Source organism: Mesoplodon densirostris, chromosome 2 (assembly GCF_025265405.1).
Source record: "Mesoplodon densirostris isolate mMesDen1 chromosome 2, mMesDen1 primary haplotype, whole genome shotgun sequence".
Taxonomy (NCBI): domain Eukaryota; kingdom Metazoa; phylum Chordata; class Mammalia; order Artiodactyla; family Ziphiidae; genus Mesoplodon; species Mesoplodon densirostris.
Window position 1 is genome coordinate 184,565,281 of NC_082662.1, and position 14,661 is coordinate 184,579,941.

At 39.2% G+C, this 14,661-nt stretch overlaps 1 protein-coding gene across 4 annotated transcripts in view; it reads left to right on the forward strand.

Annotated features, from left to right (window-relative positions):
* Positions 1 to 14,661, forward strand: part of RO60 (Ro60, Y RNA binding protein) — a 32,703-nt gene that overhangs the window by 9,400 nt on the left and 8,642 nt on the right. Inside the window, exons 2-7 of one of the 4 annotated variants that reach the window (XM_060091437.1) lie at positions 6,838 to 7,436; positions 11,543 to 11,763; positions 12,391 to 12,537; positions 12,793 to 12,930; positions 13,600 to 13,716; positions 14,405 to 14,518. In XM_060091437.1, coding sequence (XP_059947420.1) covers positions 6,857 to 7,436; positions 11,543 to 11,763; positions 12,391 to 12,537; positions 12,793 to 12,930; positions 13,600 to 13,716; positions 14,405 to 14,518 — 1,317 coding nt within the window. In that variant the 5' untranslated portion in view covers positions 6,838 to 6,856. Of the gene's footprint in view, positions 1 to 6,837; positions 7,437 to 8,602; positions 8,747 to 11,542; positions 11,764 to 12,390; positions 12,538 to 12,792; positions 12,931 to 13,599; positions 13,717 to 14,404; positions 14,519 to 14,661 lie in introns of those variants that run through there. The other 3 variants (XM_060091438.1, XM_060091439.1, XM_060091440.1) reach the window with 3 other exon arrangements.

Here is a 14,661-nt window from a genome sequence, read left to right on the forward strand (position 1 = left end):
GTTTTGGGTCGTCATGTCTCCATTGTCATTTGTTTCTAGGTATTTTTTAATTTCCTCTTTGATTTCTTCAGTGATCACTTTGTTATTAAGTAGTGTATTGTTTAGCCTCCATGTGTTTGTATTTTTTACAGCTCTTTTCCTGTAATTGATATCTAGTCTCATAGCATTGTGGTCGGAAAAGATACTTGATACAATTTCAATTTTCTTAAATTTACCAAGGCTTGATTTGTGACCCAAGATATGATCTATCCTGGAGAATGTTCCATGAGCACTTGAGAAAAATGTGTATTCTGTTGTTTTTGGATGGAATGTCCTATAAATATCAGTTAAGTCCATCTTGTTTAATGTATCATTTAAAGCTTGTGTTTCCTTATTTATTTTCATTTTGGATGATCTGTCCATTGGTGAAAGTGGGGTGTTAAAGTCCCCTACTATGATTGTGTTACTGTCGAGTTCTCCTTTTATGGCTGTTAGTATTTGCCTTATGTATTGAGGTGCTCCTATGTTTGGTGCATAAATATTTACAATTGTTATATCTTCTTCTTGGATCGATCCCTTGATCATTATGTAGTGTCCTTCTTTGTCTCTTCTAGTAGTCTTTATTTTAAAGTCTATTTTGTCTGATATGAGAATTGCTACTCCAGCTTTCTTTTGGTTTCCATTTGCATGGAATATCTTTTTCCATCCCCTTACTTTCAGTCTGTATGTGTCTCTAGGTCTGAAGTGGGTCTCTTGTAGACAGCATATATATGGGTCTTGTTTTTGTATCCATTCAGCCAGTCTGTGTCTTTTGGTGGGAGCATTTAGTCCATTTACATTTAAGGTAATTATCGATATGTATGTTCCTATTCCCATTTTCTTAATTGTTTTGGGTTCGTTATTGTAGGTCTTTTCCTTCTCTTGTGTTTCTTGCCTAGAGAAGTTCCTTTAGCATTTGTTGTAAAGCTGGTTTGGTGGTGCTGAACTCTCTCAGCTTTTGCTTGTCTGTAAACGTTTTAATTTCTCCATCAAATCTGAATGAGATCCTTGCTGGGTAGAGTAATCTTGGTTGCAGGTTTTTCTCCTTCATCACTTTAATTATGTCCTGCCACTCCCTTCTGGCTTGTAGAGTTTCTGCTGAGAGATCAGCTGTTATCCTGATGGGGATTCCCTTGTGTGTTATTTGTTGTCTTTGCCTTGCTGCTTTTAATATGATTTCTTTGTTTAATTTTTGACAGTTTGATTAATATGTGTCTTGGCGTATTTCTCCTTGGATTTATTCTGTATGGGACTCTCTGTGCCTCTTGGACTTGATTAACTATTTCCTTTCCCATATTTGGGAAGTTTTCAACTATAATCTCTTCAAATATTTTTTCAGTCCCTTTCTTTTTCTCTTCTTCTTCTGGAACCCCTATAATTCGAATGTTGGTGCGTTTAATGTTGTCCCAGAGGTCTCTGAGACTGTCCTCTTCTTTTCATTCTTTTCTCTTTATTTTGCTCTGCAGCAGTTATTTCCACTATTTTATCTTCCACCTCACTTATCCGTTCTTCTGCCTCAGTTATTCTGCTATTGATCCCATCTAGAGTATTTTTTATTTCATTTATTGTGTTTTTAATCGATGCTTGATTCATCTTTAGTTCTTCTAGGTCCTTGTTAACTGTTTCTTGCATTTTGTCTATTCTACTTCCAAGATTTTGGCTCTGGGAAATAGAATCTTGGATCATCTTTACCATCATTATTCTGAATTCTTTTTCAGGTAGACTGCCTATTACCTCTTCATTTGTTAGGTCTGGTGGGTTTTTATCTTGCTCCTTCTCCTGCTGTGTGTTTTTCTGTCTTCTCATTTTGCTTATCTTACTGTGTTTGGGGTCTCCTTTTTGCAGGCTGCAGGTTCGTAGTTCCCGTTGTTTTTGGTGTCTGTCCCCAGTGGCTAAGGTTGGTTTAGTGGGTTGTGTAGGCTTCCTGGTGGAGGGGACTAGTGCCTGTGTTCTGGTGGATGAGGCTGGATCTTGTCTTTCTGGTGGGCAGGTCCACGTCTGGTGGTGTGTTTTGGGGTGTCTGTGGACTTTTTATGATTTTAGGCCACCTCTCTGCTAATGGGTGGCATTGTGTTCCTGTCTTGCTAGTTGTTTGGCATAGGGTGTCCAGCACTGTAGCTTGCTGGTCGTTGAGTGAAGCTGGGTGCTGGTGTTGAGAATGGAGATCTCTGGAAGATTTTCGCCGTTTGATATTATGTGGAGCTGGGAGGTCTCTTGTGGACCAGTGTCCTGAAGTTGGCTCTCCCACCTCAGAGGCCCAGCACTGACTCCTGGCTCCTCAATTTGGGATGATTTGTCGTCTATTCATGTATTCCACAGATGCAGGGTACATCAAGTTGATTGTGGAGCTTTAATCCGCTGCTTCTGAGGCTGCTGGGAGAGGTTTCCCTTTCTCTTCTTTGTTCTCACAGCTCCTGGGTCTCAGCTTTGGATTTGGCCCCGCCTCTGCGTGTAGGTCGCCGGAGGGCGTCTGTTCTTCGCTCAGACAGGACAGGGTTAAAGGAGCAGCCTCTTCGGGGACTCTGGCTCACTCAGGCCGGGCGGGAGGGAGGGGCACGAAGTGCGGGGCGAGCCTGCAGCGGCAGAGGTCGGCGTGACGTTGCACCAGCCCGAGGCGCGCCGTGCGTTCTCCCAGGGAAGCCGCCCCTGGATCCCGGGACCCCGGCAGTGGCGGGCTGCAGGGCTCCCGGAAGGGCGGTGTGGACAGTGACCTGCGCTCGCACACAGGCTTCTTGGCGGCGGCAGCAGCAGCCCCAGCGTCCCACGCCCGTCACTGGGCTCCGCGCTTTCAGTCATGACTCGCGCCCGTCTGTGGAGCCCCTTTAAGCAGCGCTCTTAATCCCCTCTCCTCGCGCACCAGGAAACCAAGAGGGAAGAAAAAGTCTCTTGCCTCTTCGGCAGCTCCAGAGTTTTCCCGGACTCCCTGCCGGCTAGCTGTGGCACATTAGCCCCCTTCAGGCTGAGTTCTCGCCGCCAGCCCCAGTCCTCTCCCTGCGCTCTGACCGAAGCCCGAGCCTCAGCTTCCAGCGCCGCCTGCCCCGGCGGGCGAGCAGACAAGCCTCTCGGGCTGGTGAGTGCCGCTCGGCACCGATCCTCTGTGCGGGAATCTCTCCGCTTTGCCCTACCCAGGTATGTGGGGAGTTTCTTGCCTTTTGGGAGGTCTGGGGTCTTCTGCCAGCGTTCAGTAGGTGTTCTGTAGGAGTTGTTCCACGTGTAGCTGTATTTCTGGTGTATCCGTGGGGAGGAAGGTGATCTCCGCGTCTTACTCTTCCGCCATCTTACCCGGAAGTTGAGGCTTATTTTCAAAGTAAATGTGTTACAGGAAAGAAAAACCAGTCATGCATAATACTTAGAAAAATGGTTCAGAAAATCAACTTTAATGCTGCTTAGTTATCCTTAAATATATATTAGGAATTACTTAAAAATGGTGTTCTAGAGGAGGGATACACAAATAAGGCCTGGTCCCTGTTCTCAAGGGAACCATTGATGTTAGCTGGACATGCTCACAAAGAATAATATAAGGGAAAGAACTTGGAGAGCAGGGGGTTTTGAGGTTTATATTGGGACCTTGAAATCTCACCACTTGGGCCTTGGTGCAGGAAAACTGGTGTAGTATAATCTGATAATTGATTGTCTTCTCAAAATTATTCATTTAACAAATATGACTAATAAGCAGGAATAGCCAGGTTGAAGTAACACCAGAGAGAGTGTGTTAACACCAGAGAGAGTCCAGCAATGTCAAAAAATTTCTACTGGAATTAGCAATTAATGTTATCGATCTTTGAGAAGGCTCTTAGCCTTTTTGGATTGAAAGGCAGAGGTAAATGCCATATTGAAAAGGGGGTACGGGGCTTCCCTGGTGGCGCAGTGGTTGAGAGTCTGCCTGCCAATGCAGGGGACACGGGTTGGTGCCCCAGTCTGGGAGGATCCCACATGCCGTAGAGCGGCTGGGCCCGTGAGCCATGGCCGCTGAGCCTGTGCTCCGCAACGGGAGAGGCCACAGCGGTGAGAGGCCCGCGTACCGCAAAAAAAAAAAAAAAAAAGAAAGAAAGAAAAGGGAGTACGAATACATAGAAAAAGCAACATCCACTGCACCATGAGTTTCAGCCTGTGCTGTATTCAGTCACTATAAATCAGTCCATAATAACTCATATAATATGATCATTTCATCTCTGACACCACCTGAAGCCTAGGCCTGCACTGACATAAACTACTTATGTCAGAGCTTTATTTGGAATATTGACACTGCTGTTTCCAGCACAATTCAAATCACTGTCCCCAGACTTCCCTGGTGACACAGCGGTTAAGAATCCGTCTGCCAATGCAGGGAGCACAGGTTCGAGCCCTGGTCCGGGAAGATCCCACATGCCAAATCACTGTCCCCCTCAGTCACATTCACGATGTGGGGCTTTCTTCCCAGCACTTATCTCTGCACCATTGTGTGTTCCCCCCTCTGAGACCCAGTCTGTCATTGCTCCCTTACTCACCCAGTTTCCCCGCACTGACTGCCTCAAACGGATCATTACCCATAACCTTCACCCTTAGTGGAGGAGATGCCTCTTTTGCTGTCAAGGGCTAGTCTCTGCCTGGGTGCTCTGAAGCTTCTTTCAGGGATCTTATTCCCTCACTTGCGCCCTTTCTCTGCTGTCTTCACCTCTCCAAATTGAACTTTGAACCTCAACCACAGTGTCCTCTCATCTGAAAAGGTAAAAAGATTTTTCCTCTAGCTCCTGCCTTCTCTCTTACCTTCCCTTTAGAACTTTGCTTCTGTGCAAGAGTAGTCTACCTGTGAAGTCTCTTCATCGCTGCACGCCCTCCTGACCTCACTAGAATCAAGCTATTTCTCTCAGTGCCCGACTGCGATTGCCTTTCCTCGGCATTCCTGTTGCCAACTTCAGCCTTACTTACTTGATTGCTGAGCATTTGACATTACCAACCATTCACTCCGTGAAATTCTCTTCCTTGTGGTCTACACCACTCTCTCCTGATTTTAAGTCTATGTGCCTCTCCTTCCCTTTCTTCTTTAAAGGACCCTTTTCTCCTTAGCTATTTTTTGTTAATATTCACCAGGATTCTGTCTTTAGCCTTCCCCACAGTATATAAACATGCTCAAGCTTGTGTCATCTTCAAAACAAAATATCTTTTACATGTGTTCCTCTTTAAGCTACTACCTTACCTGTCAACATTTCTTTGCAGTATATTTAGTTCCTTTTCTAAAATTTAAAGACACAGAGCAAGATTTCATATACCCCTTCCTGGAATGTGTTCCCCAAACTCTATATGCCAGTTTTTCAGTCTTCCTGGATTATTGAGACACCATTATTTTATCTTCCTCTGCTCATTCACTTTTCTGTTAAAGCACTTGATTACAGTTTGCTTTGTATTGTGTATAAATTTCTACCTCATCAAATAGACTGTGATTTCCCTGAGGGCAGGAAAAAAGTTTTAAAAATATTTTTAATGGAACAGAGATCTCCTTCATGCCTTACACACAGTATGCAGTAAATGCTGGTTGAGGATTTTTTGTTGGTTGTTTGCCATGGGGAGAAGCCCAGTGCACTGTAGTGGCCCAGGCAGGAAACCTGAAGATAAACAGCTGTCCTATAGTGAGAGAAGCGGTGGACCTCGATAAAGTAGTGGATGATTGTGGTTACTCCCTTTGGAGGAGAAAAAGGGCTATTGCTGCCAGACAGCTAGTTTTAGTAGCTTCAGAGATAATGGAAGGAGGAAAATGTGGGCAGTCACAGATGAAGTAAACTATAAATGAGCACTGTTGATACAGGATGTTAATCAGTTAGCATCCTCTCAGCTACAGGTAACAGAAAACTTATCAATGGCTTAAACAATAAGGATATACTTACGATATGTTAGGATATTTCTAAGTAGGGCAGTTACAGGTAACTTGATGATATCAATGACCCAGATTCCTTCTTTTTTTTTTTTCTTTCTGGTGCTTCCATCCTTATAAATTAGTTTGTCTTCTTAAAGTGGCACCCCCCATGGCTCAAGATAGTTGACACCACTTCAGGCATCATGTGCAGATGAGTATGTCGAGGCAGAAAGGGGACCATTCCTTTTTAAGAGCCCAAGCCCCTTTTTAAGAAGGAAGGAAACCTTACCAGCAGACTTATCATGTCTCACTGGTGGGAGTTGTGATACTTGCCCAATAACCTGTACCAGTCACATGGCAAGAGGAATGAGAGCATCACCTGGGAACTTGGGATAAGTATGAATGCTTAGGCCTCAACCAGACATACTGAATTATGAAAGAAACTTCGGGGGGCCGGGGGGCGGGGGGTGGTGGAACCCATCATCTTGTGTTTTAACTAGCACTTCAAGTAATTTTGATGCACACAGAGTTTGAGAACCACTGGCTTAGAGCAATCAAGATTCATCCCTTGGGGCTGGGGAATGTCCCCTGAAGGGCATTCCTGCCAGAAAGAGGATAAGACAAGGGGGAAGGGAGGAACAGGTGTTGGATACACAATCAAAAACGTCTACACGGTTATTCAGGAAGTAAAGGGAGTGCCAGCCCCCTGTCTGGGTCAGTGACTATTGCCGCCCCTTTTATTCTCCTCCGTCTGGTCCTCTGGACTCCATGCTGAACTGCCTGCTCAGTCTCTGAAGCAACAAGCTATACCTCAAAAATGCGACTTCTTAGCGTTTGCTTCTGATCGTTATACCACCAGTTCCTGAGCTTAAGAAATATTTTTAAATTAAAAGATTTCATGGCAGATTTCAATAAGCATAGATGAATAATAATTTTCCTTTTTAGAATTTTCTTGTTTCTAGCTAAAATAACGTTTTGCTTTTTGACAGTTTCCTAAAAGACAGAAAAATGGAGGAATTGGTAAACCAAATGCAGCCGCTGAATGAGAAGCAGATAGCCAATTCTGAAGACGGCTATGTGTGGCAAGTCACTGATATGAATCGGCTGCAGCGGTTCTTGTGTTTTGGTTCTGAAGGTGGGACTTACTCTATCAAAGAACAGAAGTTGGGCCTTGAGAATGCTGAAGCTTTAATTAGATTGATTGAAGATGGCAGAGGATGTGAAGTGATACAGGAAATAAAGTCGTTTAGTCAAGAAGGCAGAACTGCAAAGCAGGAGCCTATGCTCTTTGCCCTCGCCATTTGTTCCCAGTGTTCCGACATAAGCACAAAACAAGCTGCTTTCAAAGCTGTTTCTGAAGTTTGTCGCATTCCTACACATCTCTTTACTTTTATACAATTTAAGAAAGATCTAAAGGAAAGCATGAAATGTGGCATGTGGGGTCGCGCCCTCCGGAAGGCCGTAGCAGACTGGTACAATGAAAAAGGTGGCATGGCCCTTGCCCTGGCCGTCACAAAATATAAACAAAGAAATGGCTGGTCTCACAAAGATCTGTTAAGATTGTCGCATCTTAAACCTTCCAGTGAAGGTAAGCGTAAGATCTTCCTGCAGGGGGGTGAGGTGCTGATATCCAACAAATAGCAAATTTTTATTTGACATAAGACAGTTGTGTACTATTTTCTAGAAATAGCCTTTAATTCTCAGAACACATTGATTCATATATGTTTAATGCCAACCTGGAATTAAACACCTAGACATTAATGATCAAGAATCAAATGACAGATTTGCAGCTTGATATTCTAAATCTTAAAATGTCACCATGCTAACTAGAATGCTCACCCCCTTGATTGTGGACTGTGAAAGCAGCATGGATGTGATTAAAGTTGTAGGAATCAAAACGGCTCCTAGCCAGTAGATGGCAGACAGCCAGGCTGTACTGCTTTAGCCCCTTTTCTCCCTCCCTGTCTTCCTAGGACATATGTTCGTGGAACCTAAAGGCCACCCAAGTAGTGCTGAACTTAACAAGTCAGGATGGTAGTTGTCTCCACGCAGTCAGCCAGGGGTCATGGTGACTTGAGGAAGTTTTTCTATGTCTATGGGAAGAGACTTTTGAAAAGTTAGTTGGGTCTACAATGACTCTTTATTCCTCCTTAGAAGGGAAATAAGAAAAACTTTTGCACGAGAATAATTTTAAGTGTGAACTTTCACAAAATGAACATGTCCAAATTTGACATTTTTTTTTTTTACAGCAGAAGTGAAACTTGAAAAGACAGCCCCTCAGATGGGTTCAAATTTCAGTTCTACTTATTACTTTGTGTCCTTACACCAAGTAACTTAACCTTTCCGAGTTTCTGTATCTTCATCTATTATAAAAGGTAGAAAAGGCACAACTCTTAAAATTGTTGTGACTAAATGTGATAGTGTGTATTACAATACTTCCACGGTTCCTGGCACGAGTAAAGGGCAGTGTTGGTTCTCTCCCCTCCCTCCCACATAGCTTGTGTAATAATACCTTCATACATAGTATCTCCTCAGTAATTCTTAATTTATCCCTTTTTTTTTTTTTACTATAAATGGACTTTTTCAAATGAAGTTTAAGCAGTAAATTACTGCAAACATTTATGTATATAAACACGTTTATATTTTGATTTTTTATTAGAAATTGCATGCTTGTTTTATTTACTTATTCATTCATTCATTCATTCATTCATTCCACACGCAGCTTGTGGCATCTTAGTTCCCTGACCTGGGATTGAACCTGCGCCCTCGGCAATGAAAGCACGAATCCTACCACGGGACTGCCAGGGAATTCCCTACATGCTTGTTTTAAAGTAGCTGGATAATACAAAAAACTATAATGCAGAAAGTAGTCCTGCCCTTCAAAAGAAACCACTATACGTAGGTTGTATATTACTCCCAATTTTTCCTAAATATAATGTTTTATTTTTTTTAATTTTATATACCTTCTTTGTTTCAGTTAAAAGTATATTGATTTTTTTCAGGTCAGTAGAAATAATTGCATGTGTACCATTATATGAATATAGTTTATGTAGCTAGTCTCTTACTGATGACAGTTAAGTAGCTTCTGGTTTTTTTATACTATTACAAAAATACTACAGTGAAAAAACTTGGTTAATATAAATGTTTCTATAATTTCTGTAATGCTTAAATCCACAAAGAGTATATGAAAGTGGCCCCTTTCCCCACGTTTGAACACTGACTATTTACCAGTGTTTTTTAATCTTTGCCAATGATAGGTGAAAATTTTTATCTTGTTATTTGAATTTATGTATTTGGGCGAAAGCTCAACTTTTCATGTGCTTATTTATTATTTGTATTTTTCATGGATTATATTGTATCTTTTTCTTTTTATCTATCAAGTTGCTATTTTTAATATTATAAAAATAGCAATAATTATAATCACCATTCATTCAACAAATATTTATTGAGCACGTATTGTAGATGGGCACTGTTCTCAGAACTTGGAATACCAAGTATAGGAATTAATAATTTATTATTATATACATTGCATGCATTTTTCTCCCATTTTTTTTCTTTGTCTTTTCATTTTTTGCTGGAGGGGGTTTCTGGCACAGTGAAGTTTGGAATTTTCATGTAATCAAACTTACCTGCCTTTGTTAATACGTTTTTATTTTATGTTAGGTTTAGAAAGGCCATTTCCAACCTAAAGTCATAAAAATACTTACATGTGTTTTTTTCCTAACATATTCATGGCTTAATTTTTTTAACTTTAAAAATTTCTTTAAATTTTTGCTCCAGTTTGAGGAGGCTGTAGGGATCCAGCTTTATTTGTCTATTGAGACACTATGTGGTGGTGTGGGCCTAAGTGCTAGTCCAAATTGGAAAAATTAGTTTCTGAATTTGTGCAAATAGTTATTCTGGGTTTTGAATTCTTGGTCTATAAATTGAGAAATTAGTAGATATTCCCTAAACTTAGTCCCACACATAGGATTCTTCAATTCTAGATTTTTGAGGGCAGAACTCATACTTGAAACCTTGTAATAATAGAAATATGTTTAGGTGTAGAAGATCCTTAGGCTTCTCAGAGCCTAGTGTTTGGAAACAAACTCTAAGTTACCAAATAAGTAACTGAAATGTGTATTTAAACAGATAAAACAATTCAAAGTGTGATTCAACTAATCAGGTGTCTATTGTGTACTTACTGTGTGGCCAACACAATTCTAGGACTTGAGGAAGATAAAAATAATAATAAGACAGACTTTCTGAAAGTTTTTTTTTTTTAATAAATTAATTTATTTTTGGCTGCGTTGTGTCTTCGTTGCTGCGCACGGGCTTTCTCTAGTTGTGGTGAGCGGGGGCTTCTCCATTGCAGTGTACGGGCTTCTCGTTGTGGTGGCTTCTTTTGTTGCGGAGCACGGGCTCTAGGTGCTCGGGCTTTAGAAAGCACAGGCTCAGTAGTTGTGGCACATGGGCTTAGTTGCTCTGCGGCATGTGGGATCTTCCCGGACCAGGGCTCAAACCCGTGTCCCCTGCGTTGGCAGGCAGATTTGTAACCACTGCGCCACCAGAGAAGCCCCGAAAGTTTTTATTTTAGTTGGAAAGAACAGAAAACGTGCTCACATGAAACATGAACTCATTTAAGGCAGTGTAAGATTTTGTACTAAGATCTGTAAGATAGCAAGAGTCACGATACTTTAGAAGTTCCTGCATGTTAGTACTAACTTTTGATCAAGTTATTTAAATTAGAGTTCAGAAATAGCACATAGGTTCAGTCTGCCTTAGAGATGTATTTTATTTGGGCTGCACCATATTTTAGAAAAAAGTGAACTCTTTCGCAGCATCACATAAAAATCCATATTGTACCTTCTTTTGAAAATACGGTTTTTTGGCAGCAGTGAGCCAATATTTCACTAAAACATTTGTCAGGGCATTCTCTCTTTAGTTCACCACAGTGCTAACCACTCTCTCTTCTGTCAGTGGCCTCGTTCATTTATTTACTTTACCTACCATTCCCCCATAGACCCTGGAATTTAATAATTCAGTCTGTCCCCTCCCCCCCTTTTACAGAAGTGGAAACTAAGGCCTAGAAAGATCACACAGCCATTTATTGACAACATGTAAGCTAGAACCCAGGTTTCCTCACCGCCCCCCAACTGAAAGCTCTTTCAGCTTTTGAAAGGAATTGTAGAAGAAATGAACACATTATTTTCCCTTTTAAAAAAATTTGGCCTGTAATACTTTCTCAGCTATTAAAAAAAAATCACAAATTACCTACCTACCTGTCTACTTCCACTTATCTCTACAATTTATAAATGCATATTTATTTAGCAGCTAAAGGGGCAAGTGAATATGAGATTAATTGAGGTAGATCTGTACTTTTGTGAGTTCTGAGATTGTGGACCTGAGATAGGCACTGTGTACCAAAGGTTCTAATGCTAGTGCTTGAAAAAAATAAATAAAAGCTCCGTAATGAAATGACTTAGGATATTGGAGCTTTTCCTCCAAAGTCTCATGTTGAAGCAGTTATGATGGAACAGGCAAAATTAGCAGACTCCATTGGCTTAAATGTGTTTGTCATATCATAGAAAGTAGCATGTCAGTTTAAACTCCCGTGTATCTAGGTGTGCCTTTCACATAATGCATTCTCCATAACATGTCCTGTTCTTTACCTTATAATCCTACATGCCTTTTTAATTCTTTATTTTGTTAAAGGACTTGCTATTGTTACCAAATATATTACAAAGGGCTGGAAAGAGGTCCATGAAATGTATAAAGAAAAAGCACTTTCTGTGGAGACTGAGAAATTATTAAAGTATCTGGAGGCTGTAGAGAAAGTGAAGCACACAAAAGATGAACTGGAAGTCATTCATCTGATAGAAGAGCACAGACTGGTTAGGGAGCATCTCCTAACAAATCACTTGAAGTCTAAGGAGGTAAGCAAATTATAATATGTTAAAGCATGTGATTAAACATGAGGAACTTGCGCTGTGTATTAAAAGGATAAATTGTGGGTAATGCTTTTAAAAAATAATACTTAAAAAAATTAATACTTAAAAAAAAAAATTTTTTTTTTTTTGCCCCACCACACAGTTTGCAGGGTCTTAGTTCCCCAACCAGGGATTGAACCTGGGTCCCAGCAGTGAAAGTAGAGTCCTAACCACTGGACTGCCAGGGGATTTCCTTAAAAAAGTAATTTAAATATATCTTAAAATTAACGTTTATTTAAAACACTGAACACAATGCCCAGATGTAGTTGGTATTTTATAAATATTAGTTTCACTCCAGAAAATGTGCTGGTTAATTTGCCTTACTAATTAAAATAAATAAATAAAATTCTTATATGCAATTCCTTTACAAAATATACGTCACTTTCTCACCCTAGTAAAGAGCAAATTATTTTATTTGATGAACCTTTGACCAGTTCACACAAATTTTTATTTAGAACATGCTCTGAACCCCAGAAGAAAGCCTTAAAGTCTATGTTATTAACTGATACAGCTATGTTATACATATTCATTTACCCTTAATTCCTTGTATTTCTACCTGTGTTATTGCAATAGGTATGGAAGGCTTTGTTACAAGAAATGCCTCTTACAGCATTACTAAGGAATCTTGGAAAGATGACTGCTAATTCAGTGCTTGAACCAGGAAACTCAGAAGTGTCTTTAGTATGTGAAAAGCTGTGTAATGAAAAACTGTTAAAAAAGGTAAGCATTACACCTTTGTTAACTACTGCTAATTGAAAAAGTTGGCTCCTAAATTTTGGAAATGCGGTTGGCACATTTTTTAGGTATTCAGAGACCAAGTTGCACTGACTCTTAAATCTAAGATTAATATGTCCTCATTTTTCTCTTTTCTTTATGAAATAGATTTATTAGCCAAAATAACAAAAATCTAAAAGAAATAGTTACTGTTCTTCACTTGAATTTGACATTTGCTTTCTGTCTTTGTTGTGTTTCTAGGCTCGTATACATCCATTTCATGTTTTAATGGCATTAGAAACTTACAAAACAGGTCATGGGCTCAGAGGAAAACTGAAGTGGCGCCCTGATGAAGAAATTTTGCAAGCTTTGGATGCCGCTTTTTACAAAACATTTAAGGTAATGGTTTGATTTTTATTTTAAAACAAAAGACCCAGTTAGGATTTAATATCTTTTGTAAAAACACATTTTAAAGATAATATTAGTAGTTTAACCATTTTTGATTATTCATTTGTTTTTTTCTTAGTTCATGTGAAAATGAACATATAATTAACATTGTAAGCTTATGAATAAAGTATTTCTACCTTTGCACAACAACCAGTTATCCTAAGATCATTTTGATAAGTTTTAAGTTACCAAATTAAAAAATTTGCATTCCTCTGGAGTCCTGTGACTTGGTCCTCTGTCCTTGTTTTTCCGTTAATCAGTAGTAGATCTCTTCTGTCTTGATAGGAAGTAATTTTTTTAGGAATAGTAAAGTTTATGTTATTTGTATTTTACCACAAAAAACTTTCTTGCTAGAAATTCCCAGTTTACTTCATGTGGAAAGATTTTAAAAAAAGGAAGATGATAACTTCTTTAAATTAGTAAATAGGCTGTCTTATTTCCTTTGGTTTTACCTCTAGTAAAAGCTAAGCATTTGTAATTGTCAATTGGTAAATCAAAAATCAGGCCTTTTATCTTAGTCTTTTGAATGAAAATTAAGTAAATACGATTCATTAGAAATTTAATATACTTATAATTTCTTTCACTGCTTTTAATGATTGTTTGGTTTCGTTTTCTCTTTAGACAGTTGAGCCAGCTGGAAAGCGTTTCTTACTGGCAATTGATGTCAGTGCTTCTATGAACCAAAGAGTTTTGGGTAGTGTACTCAACGCTAGCACAGTAGCCGCAGCAATGTGCATGGTGAGAACACCTAAGACAATTTAGAATTTTGCCACCCTAAAAATGTTTACCCTGGGACAAAACTATAAAGTTGGATATGATCACGAATTATGTTTTCACTTGTTTTAAGCAAAGCTTTAAGTATTATATATATACTTGGGTATACTTGTATATAGTTTTATACTTAAGTATATACAATGTTGTAGGTATATTGAAAAAGCATGTCTAAGGAAAAGTCAGAGTAGAAATTTTAATTTTACAACAACAGATTAAATATTACCAGTATTTTTAAGGAAATAGATAATGCTTAGAGAAATTATTAATGAATATAGACGTTAAAAGATCAGGAACTAATAACAGCCAGGAGATTTGTTCTAGCCTGACTCTGTCGCTGAATAACAAGTAAATGAACCATAGGCGAGCTTCTTAGCTTCTCTTCTGTGGGTTTATTCCTTATTTAATAAAATGAGAATAATAATATATACTCTATTTGCTTCAAATGATTGTTGTGAAAACCAGTTTCTTTATAAGAGTTTGTGAAAGTACTTTGAAAGTTATGCCACTGTTACTGTGTAGTTTCCAAACACAGTAATATACGTTTAGAAATAAAAGTAAGCATCATAGGGTATTTTCTTTTAAAGATGAACTTCAAGATACTGTATTTGTTTCCCCCAAATCTACTGAAAATTACTACCATTGAATTTTTCAGGTTGTCACACGAACAGAAAAAGATTCTCATATAGTTGCTTTTTCAGATGAAATGGTACCATGTCCAGTGACTACAGATATGACCTTACAACAGGTTTTAATGGCTATGAGCCAGGTAAGAAACTGTTTTATTAAGTTTATTTAACATGTATTCTATAAAAATTTATTGATGTCATTCCTGATATTAATAAATTTGTGAGAACAAATTATTTCATCTCAACTTTCTCATGAACACAAAATCAGAAATATATTTACAAG